Below are 14,659 nucleotides of genomic sequence, written 5' to 3'. Positions count from 1 at the left end.
GTACCACTGACATAGCCTTTGCAAGATCTAATCCTATTATTAATTAATATTAGTTTATTCATACACTCTTAGATAACGAGGACTAATATGTACAAATGTTAGAAAAATATCAGGAGTGTATTAATAATGTGAATAATTGAACAGGAACGCAGTCCGCGTACTACGCGTAGTGTTGCCAGGCACTAATATGAAGGTATTATAATTTCTATGGCAAATGACATAACTGGATAGCTATTTAAAAATAGCTATGCGGACCCCAACGATAACGATTTGCTTCCATGAACTCATCTATTCTTACTATTATGTAAATGATCATGATATGTCACATACAGCCTGTCTCCAAAACAAACTGTGCAAATGAAAAGCGCCCTCTTTGGCAATTAGCAAATACTGTTGTCACGTGATGCTTACATCAACATCAAAGGCCCAGTCTTAGCTGTCAAACGCCGTTTGCTCTGTTCGATTTGCTTGTTTTAATCTCGAGATATGTTTAGTTAACAACGAAAGGGTAAAATCCCAATTGTGTCACTTTTACTAGGGAAGAGGGCTGTACATGTAAATTAGGGTGATTCACAAAAAATGAAATTGGTATTTTTCATCGGGACACCCCCTCATTTTGTTCATTTTGGTAATAAAATTATACCTGCAAAATATGAAAAAATTCAAAAAAGTTTAGGGGTGCTACCGGTCAATGAACTTTTGTACACAAAGTCAATGGGATTTTTGTCAAAAATTTCAAACGCTTATTTCAGGGCCTAAAAAGTCTACCAGGCTTGCAAAACTGAAGTAAATGTTCAATGATATACCTAACTTTGTGAAAACATGGGTTTTTACCAAATTAAAGTTCATAGTTGACTGTAATAATAAAAAATGTTTCAAAAGTGACAGAGGGAGTGTAGCTCAAGAAAAGAATACCCTGGGATATCCCTTGGAATCCCACCAGGCACCCCAAATTTATACCTTATTGAACTGAACTGTTGATAAAAAAAAAGATTAAAATTCTTCACATATTAGTTTACCCCAATGGTGATACCAGCTTTTGAAATCTTATGTAATAGTAACTATCAAAATCCATACATCTGTATCAGGGGTGGTCATTATGGCCATACCTGATGAAGATTTGTATTGTTTGAATTGAATGACCACAGGAAGGATTAGATTCACCATGGTTGAAAAGAAATGTATATAAATTGGGGTCACAACATTGGATAGTGGCCAGTTCAAAACTACACCTTTATATTAGCCAAGTACCATAATATTTTGGTTTCCAGCAACTGCCTTGCCCCAAATGTAACAGTTTTCACAAAAATGCAATTTTCTGGAAAGTGGGTTAACATTTTTACAATTTTCTTTAGCATTTATTTTAAGGACATTACTCACACTATGATCAAATATTTTTGGCACAATCAGGGAAAATTAACATGGCTTTTTTGTGTTGTAAAGAAAATGGCTCATAAATCCCATTGACTTTGTGTACAAAAGTTCATTGACCGGTAGCACCCCCTAAACTTTTTTGAATTTTGTTCATATTTTGCAGGTATGATTTTATTATCAAAATGAACAAAATGAGGGGGTGTCCCGTTGAAAAATACCAATTTAATTTTTTGTGAATCACCCTAATGTAAATCAATGATAGCATCAAGTTTATCAAGAGTTCCTTCGTGAAATCAGAAGAATGTATCGATTACACAACAATACAAAATTGTTTTGAATGTTTTATCATGATACAGGTATAATAACTTTCTTTTCCTACTTAAAACAGATTAAAAGATAAATAAATATTTTACTTTCTGCCGTAAAATTGAATACATGTACATGTCAATGATTTTATCATGGTAAATACTGTTCTCTTTGTCACTAAAGACAAACAAATATTGCACACTCTGTTTTAAAATTAAATTCATGTCAACGAAATATTGCATATCGTGTACGTTTGAAATTTTACCGAGCAATTATTACATAGTGTGATGTGCCCTGAGTAATTTAATTTGATTATTTATCTTTGTTTACAATTAAAATCTATTTACTGAGATATTTAGGGATTCACCTATGAGGCAAAACATTGAGCAACAACAAATTGAATCATTTGTAATTTAAGATAGTTGGGAATTCCCCTGAGATTGTAAAGTGAAAATGACGTTATAACTGGAAAAAACCCAAAGGAAGTGATGTAATGGGAAAGTTTAATGTTTATAATTGGTCTTGGGAATTTCCAAAATTCCAAAATTAGCAATTGGCTTGTGTTGTGCAAATTTCATTAAAGTGGTGTTGTGCAAATTGTTGCGCGCTCCGCGTAAAGTTCAGGTTCTCAATGTTCTTGATGTATATCCTGATTCAGTGTCCTGCGAAAATCACTGTTCAGCGAATTCCACTGTACACTTGCATTTATAATCCTCAGCGTAAAATCCTTTGCGTATAAAATCCTCGCTCAGAAATGGTGCTGCTTTCTCCACACTTAACTCCTTGCGCATTTCTCCAAACACTTAACTCCCTGTGCTGTTCTCTGTCTCCAAAATGGTCATATTTTTACCTTTCACACGATTTCTTCAAGAAACATGACTTATACTGACAGATATGTTGTTTCATAAACCAGACTACAGCAAGTCGATAGAAGAATATAAATTCCTTTCTTGGAAGAAGTACGCTCTTTGACACATTCTAGATCTTCTCCGGCACTACTGGCAGGTAGTAGTACATAAAATATCCCATCATTTGTGCTTAAATGCGCCCCAATCGCGTGAAATGAAAAGCCAGCTTTGTAGCAACCAAAATGATGTGACAAAAAAGGACACTGCCCAAGAAATGTACAAGATATAGCTCTGTTTCTGAGATATTGATGTACTAATGTACCCCCATCTGCGGGGTTCGTTCATTAGACGCATCAACATCTCAGTACACCTGCTTTTATGCTGTACAATTTCACTTATTTCACAAAAATGTGCAGTTATTAACCTTTAAATACTTGCGTAGCACTTTTTGTGCGAGAAATTGGACTCTATAATATAATGTCAGCGCAAGTGCTTTATTACCTAATCCGGATTACCGAAATGCAGTTTTACCTGATCTTTAAAAAGATAATTGAAAACGTATTTATATGTACTGCACCAAAAACGTATCCTTACACTTGGAAGAAAGATACTAATTTAAAAACTAAAGCATATTTGCGTAAATCAAATCTGACCTTAAGAAGCAAAGTTACAAGCATTTGAAAGTGACAAACTGACCTATTCAATACCCCACCGTCTAGATATCTGGTTTGAGAGTGGTGAATGGCTAATTTATACGCGCCTTTAATTTAAAACAAAAGGAACAAAGAAAACTGAAACAAACGAACTGACAAATAAAATGAAAGTTATGAAAATTGCATACAAGTAAAAACTGAAATAAATACTGCTTTAAATAAAGCTTATTGAAGAAACTGCGCTTGTTGGAATCTTTTTGCACCTTGTATAGGCCTGTTTGTCACTTTGAAAACGGGACCTTTGTCAATTCAATTGCTTATAACTATACCTTTTGAGGTCACATTGGATTCAATGTGGTGTCATAATGTGCAGGATAGTGCATCTATTAGAAAATCAAATTTATTCCAACGTGGTTCAGTTTTGGAATTGTGATTATTTTTCCAAGTGTAAGGATACTTTTTGGCGCAGTATACTACATGAGTAATTGGCATTACCAGCTGATACTTTCTATTCTCGTCAACGCATCCACACTTTGATTCTGGAATACACAGGTCACCTTCAAAGATGAATCCATCATCGCAAACGCAACCATCACGAGGTAATATTTGGCACGGTTCATATTTCCTATTCAAATCCATACACGTTGGTTGGTGAGCTGATGTTTTCAACTCGTAATGGGCATTGGTTGGACATTCAAGAGCTGGTTGTGAATATACATAAATAGCGGGTTTTAGAGACACAAACTGCACAATTTACGTAATTAAAACATTTGCAGGTCCTAGAGGTTATATACTAATAGGCCTGGACGATGCATGAAAATACGACGAGTAACTATTTGTTTGAGTGCCATCTGAAAAGACTGCTTTAAAATAACTGAAATTGATCAAGTTATAATCCAAAAAAGTACATTTTGGGGCTTGATGCCTCGAAATGGTATATTTTCACTATTTATATGACATTTTTGTTGTAATATTACCAAAATTCTTCCGCATGGCATCGGTTTGAGTAAATATTCGCCCTACCATATAGTAACTTTCAGCTTCGAGGGCGCACTGCAATTTTAAGGTGTTTACGGTTCAATGCGTTAAAACAAGATAAGTCTCAAGTCAACCTATGTTGAGTTTTTAATCATTTGTCATCAAAATCATCTAAACTCAACCAATAAAGTATCGAAACGATTATAGATGGTCAGATTTATCGGGAACTGAAATATATACCAAAAACTTATTTAATGTAGGCCCTATATAAAGCGCAGCTTTCTCCCCTGCGCATTTTGATACCTCTTTCGTTGCTCTACGATATCATTTGGTCGAGTTATGGACGCATGAGTGGCTTCAAGTCGGATTTTGAAAGCTGCACTTAGCTCCTATTCAAGCCAAACGCGTTCGTCGTGTACACACACACAACCCCACACACCATCAAGACAAAGGATCCACCGATGTGCTCTGTTTAATTAACCATTAACTTGAATTTATTTTACTCCTTCGACTTCCAACTTCAATACTTGCTACCCTTTACTTATCTCTGACTTATCTCATGAACTCTTTCTGCTGACATCTCAATACTTCCTGGATTCGTTGTCGCATGCTCTGAACAATATGTCTTATCTTCCTTGGTCAGTGTCTCGCCATTTCCTGTGCAAGATGCGCCGAAGGCCTTCTAAGGTGGTGTCAGGCTTGATTGTTTTGTTAGCTTTGCTTTGAAGTTGGAAGTCGAAGGAGTAAAATAATGTAATGTTCATGATTAAGTAAACAGAGCACATCGGTGTCCTTTGTCTTGATTTTGTTTGTATGTGTTTGGCTTGAATCGGATCTAAGTGCAACTTTCAAAATCCGACTTGAAGCCACTTAAACGCCCATAACTCGACCAAATGATACCGTAGAGCAACGAAAGAGGTATCAAAATGCGCAGGAGAAAGCTGCGCTTTATATACATTAAATAAGTTTTTGCTATATATTTCAGTTCCTAATAAATCTGACCATATATAATCGTTTCGATACTTTATTGGTTGAGTTTAGTTTCACCTGATATTGGTGGCGTTTAACTGTGAGAATTGTGAATATAAGAAAATCTTGTCACTAATCCATCAGCGTTAATTAAATAAACACTTCAAAAAAAGTAAGTTCCCCCTTACATTTGACTATTTTGACCATAAATACTTGCGATGAATGTGTTTTGGCACACGTCATTATGCGCATCATACAAAAACCGATTGAAAATTTGAACCCCCAAATGGTTTTCATACATGAATGGACTCATGTTGAAAGACAAATCACCCATAAACTGTCAAATAGTGCAGTGTAGTGTTATTGAGCTTAATCGCGTGTGTAAGTAAATTAGGCCGGGTTATATAAAGGGTAACTTACTTTTTTAAAATGTTTAGATAAGTGTTGTTCATGCCTAGATTGGCCTCACAATAATTAAAAAAAAGATACAACTTACCGCAACCATCGACTTCATCTCGCCAGTTGCCAATATCAATGCCTTGCATCTGGCAGGCTTCAGCATACGCTGCAATATCCTCGCACAGTTGTGCATTATTTTGGGTAGCGCACCAATCATATGTACAATCATGAAAGTATTTTGCAGGATCGACAACGCCATGACAATTGACAAATGGTCCTTGACCTGAAGGGGATAATAAAAATTCCTCTGTAAAATTAAAGATTCAAGTAAAACATCTTAATCATCTACAATCAAGGAAATTAATGTTGGCACGCTCTGGCATACTAAATGTAAATCGACACCCCTCTCCCCCAGTTCAATGTTGATGAAAGCACTTTTTCCATTGAACTCTCCAGTATCCCCAACATTGATTGAGGGGGAATAGGGGAGGGAAGGGGAAGGAGAAGGTATGTACTTCTCATCAAACATAGTTATTCTAATTTCACTGAACTAACAGAGCGGCAATGAAGAGTTGCAACATATTGTCAAGGTGTGCCAACTATTAATTTCGTTGATTGTAGCTAGCTATTATCCTATAATAGTTATTCCTTGTTAACTATTAAAGATACACACACAAAGATAATAGTTTGAACCTTAAACTTCAATTACAAATGGAATCGGACCACTGAGAGATATTAATAGTGGAGGAGTATCGACTCCGTTACTAGTAACATATCCTTCAAAAACGTTTTGATCGGAAACGTATTTTGTCCTTCACGTACGCCACTATGTGTAGCGAGCGACGAATTATCCTTGATATGATTTTCAAAAAGAGAACACAAACACCTCTGGTAAATTAACCATGTCTACTCCCTTTCCAAAAACAAAACGAAAAAACCCACACACACAAAAACAAAACAAACAAAAAAACAAAAAAACCCAACAAAACCCAAAAAAACCCCAACAACAACAAAAATCATATTTTGCCAAATTCACAGGGGTTGATGTACATAGACCGCTCGATCACTTGTTCAAAAAAGTTCAAAAAAAGATAACTAAGTCGAAGCCAACCAATTTGCATGTACTATATGAACGATAATTGTACAAGGATTACTTAGCGACTTCAAAATTTGAAGAAAAAATTCGCCTTCGGCTTAAAAATCCGGAAAAACTTGAAAATTTATGAAAATTCAGCTCAAAATCCAAGATGGCGGCGTAAAGTGAAAATTATCAGAAGAAGAAAACTAAATCGAAGCCAAGCCATTAACATGTCTCATATGATAGGTAATTGCATACAGATTAATTGGGGACTTTAAAAAATGAAGAAAAAATTGGTCTTTGGTTTCAAAATGCACAAAATGGCAAAAATCCAAAATGGCGGATATACGAACAAATGATCAGGGCCAACACCTGTGAATTAAATATAGCTAAATTAAGCATGTCATAACAATCATATTTTGCCAAATGAAACATAACTAAATCTTAATCATTTGGTTAGATCTATAGCTATGTTCATTTGGCAAAACAGAATAATACAAGTGCTGTATTCTGAAATGGGAAGTAAGATCATACTAAAATAGTGGTCCAAATCTAAATACTATTAAAGCCTTAATATACGATCTTTTTTCAAAATATACCTTTATTTTTTTCAAACCCGATTGTTTGGCATATTTGTAATACTTACACATGTCCCAACTTAAATCTGTGAGCAAGCTGTCAAATTCGCCCTATTTGTAGTAAACAGGGATGATTTTCTGTTGGTCCGACATATTATCATAATTTTTAGGTAACCAAACTGGCTGTGGAGGGAGCGTAACCAAACTGGCTGCTTAGGAGACTAACTCTGAGGCCTCACTCGCCGTCATAATCCAAATAGTGCGAGATATTTCGAGTGATAGAGGTGAATGATGGTGTTTATGATGTTGTTTCTGTGCAAATTCCCAATGTTTTTCGCGTCCAAATGTATTGGGAACTTTCATAATGATTGCAAAGAAAAATCTAAAAATTTAAAAACATCGTACATTATGGCTTTAAAGTAGACATAATACTTCTGGATTTAAGCTCTCTCAGGCGTATATCGGGGCCACATTGGTGTTGATACCTTTGCATTTTCCAGTAAACGCCTGAACCTCACAAAGTTGCAGGAAATTTGTGCCAGGTAGGTGAATGCTGATGTACTTTCCCACACGGTCTTCGTCACACAACACTTCCAGTTCTTGATTCTGGTCAATCATGTTTCTGTCTTTAGTCACATATCCACATACAGGATTGTTGGCTGTTTTCGGATCAAAGCCAACGCGTACGATTGCACCTAATAGACGGTCCCCTATAAAGACAATAATACATATGACTTAATTAACTAATTGACAAACACGTAATCAATAAAGAAATAATTAGTCGACAAGAAATTCAATAATTACATCATTTAATTATCCCATTGTATCGCCACATTCGATACATTGGTACTTTTTCCGGGGAGGAGGGGGGGGGGTACAACGCGAGGGAGTGAACTGTTATGAATATTGTCAAAATTAAGTAAAATGTACAAAAAGTCTTTTAAGACTTTTTGTACATTTTACCTAATTTTGACAGCCCTGATATTAAAGATTGTTTTAACAATCAGGGCTGTCAGCATCCCACAGAGGAGGGACAAGAGAGAGGGACAAGACTTCTCAGAGCAGCTGCCACCTGGCTAAGTAACCGATGGGAACATCTAATATAATCGTATTTTCATTCATTACTTACCACAACAATCGTTCCTATTATAGATTACAACTTTTCCTACACACTTGGTCTGGCTCTCGCAAATTTTGACCGACCACCAGGCCTCGAGTTCGTTCTCTGTATAAAAAGAAGACGTACATAACGTTATGTATTGTGCGACATTAACAATAGACAGTAGAGAGAAGGAAGCATTAACGTACTGGTATACGATAACGGATCTTGTAATTTGGCTCATTCAACCACGTGGTGGGATCAGTAGCATAGCCAGCGGGGAGGTGGGGGCACAGTACCCCTGACAAAAAATGAAAGTAAAAAGTGCCCTTCTGACAAAAAAATGAAAGAGGAAATTTGAAGGGCAAAGGAAAAGAAACGGGACAGGGAGCCCTTTTTTTAACCAAAGTTCACCCCGATAGTGGGCCAAAATAATGTAAAATACAAAATATTTGCATCCTTCTAATATAGCCTTTTTGGAAGCTCGAATACATGTACATTCTCTCTAAAAACAAAACCGGTATATATGGATTGTATGATGCAACTGCAATATTTTCGTCTGTGCCACGAAATTTTATTTTGCCCCCCCCCCCTCCCCGACTAAGAAAGTTGGCTACGTAGCTGGCAGATTATTACCACAATTGTGCATTTGGTGATACAAGCACCAAAATTGGCACACATGCTTCTGGTGGGTCACTAAATACAAAAATAACGTTAGCCAAATTAAAATCCAAAATGGCCGCCAGTTTTCAAGATGGCCGCCATCGAATGATGGATATTAATGTTGTGGTGGATATAGTTGCAATGCTATCACAAAAATTGGATTTAACTGTTCTTTGGGCCTTTCTATGGGTCAATAACAACATATCAGCCACTTAAAAATCCAAGATGGCCGCCATTTTTAAAGATGGCCGCCATTTAAGGGCAAATACTGATATAACCGAAGATCAAAAGGATATACAAGGACCAAAATGAGAAATGAACATCCCTTTGGGTCCATCATCATGAACATTACAAATAATTATTAGCCACTTGATAATTCAAGATGGTCGCCATTTTTCAAAATGGCTGTCACAATTTGACACATACAATGTATGCAAAATGATATTACAAAGTATCTTAGGGTCATACAGAACCAAATGTTGCAGTTCATAATTATCTCCTTTGAACCTATCGAGACAAGAATCAACAACTTGTATCTACAAGGTGAGTCCCATTTTCAAGAGGACTGTCATTATCAAGATGGCCGCCATTTTCAAGATGGCCGACACCATGCACCACAGCTTAGAAGTAAGCAGTTTGAAGTTAGTATCACATCACTCTTGCCCGTTGCGTGATCAACCCCATTATGTGGCCACTATCAAGCATGGCATGGAAAAGGTTAGAGACACAGTGGCATTATTGAATCCAGTACTATCATTGCTGCAGATCAACCACTTGCTACATTAAGCAGATTCAATGGTCCTGGCCTGAGAATTACAGTGAATACAAGTTTGTGATCATGTTCGAAGGATTACACATCGAGATGGCTGCATTCCGATCCATTGGAGATCTTCTTAAAGATAGTGGTTGAACAAGTGCATTTACTAAAGCCGGTGTGTCATCGCCCGGTACTTCAGGGTCTTTCTTTTCAGCTTCAAGCATCACAAGAACCCGCCAAGCACATCACATATTCAGCTGTCGGTCTTTGTAGGCTGATGAAGATAGCATACAATGACTAGTATACTCTAGTGCAACACTTGAGAACAGAAAATACGTAATCAGTTTCGGAGACTGGCAAGTGGGAAATGTCAGATCCCGCAATTCCAATTCTGGTATCTCATTCTCGTAAGGAACTCACTATTCTGGTACTTATACGTTCATTCAGAGAAGCAGACTTAGTTTGCTTTGTACTGTGAGGCCTTGTCTGGACAGTACTGATACCATACTTCTTTGCTACCAATAATTTCGATTATGCACGTTGAATACAATTTATGATAGGGATATGATGACCCTTGAGCAACGCCATCCTGAGATAGCCAATGAGTTTCGGAATGGAAATCATATCGGAACTTCTCAGCAATGGTTATAGACGAAGCTCATGAACAAGTCAGTGCTGTTATTGAAGGTGACGGGGTGCAATTGGTATGACTGAGGATCCATCAGCCCTCAGAAGGTGGATGGTCGATGACACTGAAGTCAGTCTTCTGGTTTCGGAATATGAAGCAACATCAGAGGCTAAAGATGCAATCAGTAAACACCAACCACCATGAGCAAACAATGAAAGGAAAGTACAACAAGAGTTCCTTGACAAAGCTTGGAACCTAACCAAAGTTCTTCAAGACATGGGCAATCCTTTCCAGGATGAGTCAAGTGACTGGCTCTTAACATAAAGGACATTGCACAACCTAGTGTTCATGAACTATTTGGTGAGTTTATCAATCGACTAGAGAGCCAAGAACAAGACGTGTTCTATACATCCATCACAAAGAACACAATTAGCTTCTTCATTCAAGAATGTGCTGCCACTGATTCCAAGCAGAAAGCCACACTGTACCCTCTTCTCACAGCTCTTCATATGCAGGCAGTGTGGTATAAACGAGTTCTTCAAATATGAAAACCAGTCAGCTCCTGCATATCTGAGTGACAACGGAAAGCTATACACGTGCCCGAAATCTGGCCTTACTGACATTCTTCAATCTCAAGTGGTGTTACAAGACAAAGAGTCAGAAGTAGAAGCTATCGTTGTTGATGGATCAGCATTGATAAACTGTCTGCCCTCACGTACATCAACAACATTTGACGAATATGCCAGAGTAACTATCATCCCATATGTATAAGCACTGTCTGCCAAGTACAAGATAACAGACAATGTCTTTGACGTCTACCTGCCATCCAGCTTAAAGTCTGAAATAAGATTAGAGCGAGGAACAGGAGCCAGAAGACGGTGACAGGATGCGTGGTGCTGAGAACAATACCGAACTCTTCCATTTACTTGCAGACATAATCGCCGACATGGATACAGCAGTCGATCCAGTAGTCGTAACTAAGGAGGAACTTGCTCTCAGCAATAATCAGTTTGGACGATATTTCTCCATGTAGCCACGAAGTGGCAGATACGCGTATACATGTTTGTATACGCAAGGAATGCGGTAAAGAAAGGCAAGAAAGTCCTAATGATAAAGGCAAATGATACTAATATTGTCGTCATTGCAATATCTACTTTGCCATCGTTGCAGGAACTTGGCCTGCAGAAGTTGTGGCTTTCCTTTGGTCAATGATCATATCTTACATGTATACCAACCAATGTATGAACTCGTTGATGTAATTGGCCCTGAAAAGACTAATGGGAAGCTCTTCGTTCACGCCTTTAGTGGTTGTGATATTGAGTCTGCCTTCCGTGGTAAAGCAAAGGCTGGCAAACCTGGAATGTGCATAATGGGGTATCAAATGTTTTCCCTCAAAACTAAGTAAATATCTGCCAACAGTTGATGCTGCTGCTCTTGGGACAGGTTTGTAGTCACAATGTACGACAGGTCCAGCAGTGCTACAAGAGTGAATGATGCACGGTTAGAACTCTTTGCTCGTAAGCAGAGATCATTTGACTCGATCCCACCTACTCGAGCTGCATTGGTAAACAGACTGCCTACCATACCAGGCAGGTATGATTTGGAGTCAATCAACAGTAGCCCAGGCAGAGAATTGGGGCTGGACACAGGAAGTTGATATTTGTAAAATCTTCTGGAGTACCTTTCCTCATATTGCGACTATTGGCCAAGAACTAACAAAATGTGGATATACTAAGGAATGTCGTGGACGATGCAAGACTTGCAAGTGTTACAAATAGTGTCTTCCCCGTGCTAATGTTCATGCCAGGCTCTTCAATTATGACACTACTTAAATATATGAGAGGGTATCAAGGCTTGTTAGTAAACTCATGGTTCCAACATATTTTTCAACTTACCCCCCCCCTTGACCTCAATGCACTTTGTCCAACGGTGTTACAGCATTCTTCATTATGGAAGAAAGCTTCATTTTGGGCCTCCAAATAGGACTCCACGGCCTCAATGACATCATTATCTGACTCATAATAGCATCCACGAATTTCGGATTTGAGTTTTGGAAACAGGTAGAAGTCAGATGGTGTCAGATCTGGTGAATAAGGTGGGTGGGGCAACAATTCAAAGCCACATTTGGCAGCTTTAGCCACTGCAACTTGCGCTCTATAGACAGGGGCATTGTCCTGCAGCAGAAGGACCCCAGCCTGCAACTTTCTTCTGTGTTTTTCGTTAATGGGTTCTTTTAGCTGCTGCAGTGATGGTTTCACCTCTTTGAAGGTAGTCAATCATAATGAAACCCTTGTTATCCCTAAAAACAGAGACCATGACCTTTCCAGCAGAAGCCACTTGCTTGAACTTCCTTGGAGGTGGAGATCCACGATACTTCCGCTGCTTGCTTTGATTTTTTGATTCTGGTTCAAAGTGATGAACCCATGTTTCATCATGGGTGACAATTCTGGAGTAAAAATGATCTGGATCAGTCTAAAAACGCGACAGAAGTTCCTTCGAAATGTCAGAAACGTCAAGTTTCTGATCTCGATTCAGCTTGCTTATGCCTAAGGTATCAGTCAAAACACTTTGCACTGAACCATAAATAATGCCCATCTTGTCAGCTATTTGTTGGATAATCAAGTGTCTGTCCTCCAGCACCATCCGGTGAATGGCGTCCAATTGATCTGCTGTTGTTGAAGATCTTGGCTGCCCGGACCTTGAATCATCTTCCAAACTCTCCCTCCCTCACTTGAATTCAGCAGCCCATTTCTTTACATACAGTGGATTAGCTAGGAGAGGTATCACCAAGTGTGCTGACCATGTTCATGGATGGCCTTGGGTGTCATGCCTTTTTTATGAAGATATGTAATCACTGCGCAAGCTTCTTGTTTATCCATTATTGGATCTTTGCTGAATCTGAAGGACCTCACCGGAAAATAATAAATGATAGATTTATGAATATCGGCGCATAACCTTATAAGGCAACATGCTTTTTAATTACAATGTAAATTTGGAGATGCTGCTATGCCTTCTAGGTGAGGCTTAGAACTGTTTGATACCACCCCTCGTATATATATTGATGATTCGTTCTTGATAAATGACCAAATGAGAGGTTAACTGTAGCTTAACTGTATGACCATTTGATTCTTTGTAACATTAATATTTGTTATTCAATGGCGGCCATCTTGAATAAAATGGCGGCCATCTTGGATTTTCAAGTGGTTTTTATTTCTTCATGACAAGATACACAAGGAGAGGGTAACTGCAACTTTTGGTGGTTGTATGACCAATTAATTGTTGTAGCATCAATATTATGTCATTCAGTGGCGCCCATCTAGGAAAAAATAGCCGCCAAATTGAAAAATACAGTCGCCATCTTGGATTTTTTAAGTGTTTTATATTTCTGCTTGATAAGTGACACAAAGAAATGTTAGTTGCAACTTTTGGAGCTTGTATGACCAATAAATGCTTGGTAACATTAATATGTGTCATTCAGTGGCGGACATCTTGAAAAAATGGCGGCCATGTTGGATTTTAATTTGGCTAACGTTGTTTTTGTATAAAGTGACCTAAAGGGAGTGTCTGTACCAATTTTGGTGCTTGTATCACTAAATGCACAATTGTGGCCATATAAGTCAATAATCTGCCCAGCTAACGCCCCTGGGTGGGATGACGCGACCACTCTAAGTCATACGCTTGGTTTAGTTGACCACGTCAGCGAAACACCCGAGGATAGCGATGCGCTACTACTTTGCACTCGAGGGTCTTGAGGTCAAAACCCGGGTGTACCAACAAACTTCTTTGTTCACCTTCAGGGTTAATAAAAGCACTTCGTAATTTCCATAAAAGGGCAAAACATAGTCCTCAATGTAAAGCTACAAATCGAATCGGAATTTAAACTGTGCACTTCACTGAGCACTGTCTAATAAGAGTGGGACCAAACTTTGAATTACAAAATAAATTACAAAAGAAGGGAGAGATGACGGTAAGGATGAGGGAAAGAATAGGTGATAACAATAAGAAACATAACCAAATGAAGCTTGCATTACATTTAAGATAATTAACTCCCCAATGAACAATACAGAGCTTTCACACAGCTTTCAAAACATAATAATAATTGGATGTTTAAAAAAACCCACGAAAATCTACTACTTTTGACTTTAAAATGACACATTGATGGACAACCATGCTCACTTTGGCATTGCGTAAACAGCAGCACCCGTTCAAATTAAAATTGACCTTGGTAGCTTAGTTGCCAGAATTTTGGGTTCTTGAATATTATAGGGCTATTATAATACAGAATTTACACTACCATCACAGACTTGACATATGGAATATGACTGTATG

General features: G+C 38.0%; 1 protein-coding gene across 4 annotated transcripts in view; it reads right to left on the bottom strand.

The window, feature by feature from the left end:
• Positions 1 to 14,659, bottom strand: part of LOC140160833 (zonadhesin-like) — a 55,196-nt gene that overhangs the window by 36,786 nt on the left and 3,751 nt on the right. For all 4 annotated transcript variants that reach the window (XM_072184145.1, XM_072184146.1, XM_072184147.1 and 1 more), the window contains exons 2-5: positions 8,313 to 8,408; positions 7,669 to 7,893; positions 5,625 to 5,810; positions 3,677 to 3,882 (exon numbers count right to left, since the gene is read on the bottom strand). In XM_072184145.1, coding sequence (XP_072040246.1) covers positions 3,677 to 3,882; positions 5,625 to 5,810; positions 7,669 to 7,801 — 525 coding nt within the window. In that variant the 5' untranslated portion in view covers positions 7,802 to 7,893; positions 8,313 to 8,408. The remainder of the gene's footprint in view (positions 1 to 3,676; positions 3,883 to 5,624; positions 5,811 to 7,668; positions 7,894 to 8,312; positions 8,409 to 14,659) is intronic.

This window comes from Amphiura filiformis, chromosome 9 (genome assembly GCF_039555335.1).
Source record: "Amphiura filiformis chromosome 9, Afil_fr2py, whole genome shotgun sequence".
Classification (NCBI taxonomy): Eukaryota; Metazoa; Echinodermata; class Ophiuroidea; order Amphilepidida; family Amphiuridae; genus Amphiura; species Amphiura filiformis.
The sequence above is the reverse complement of the archived record's forward strand: the minus strand, read 5'-3'. Positions and strand labels throughout refer to the sequence as shown.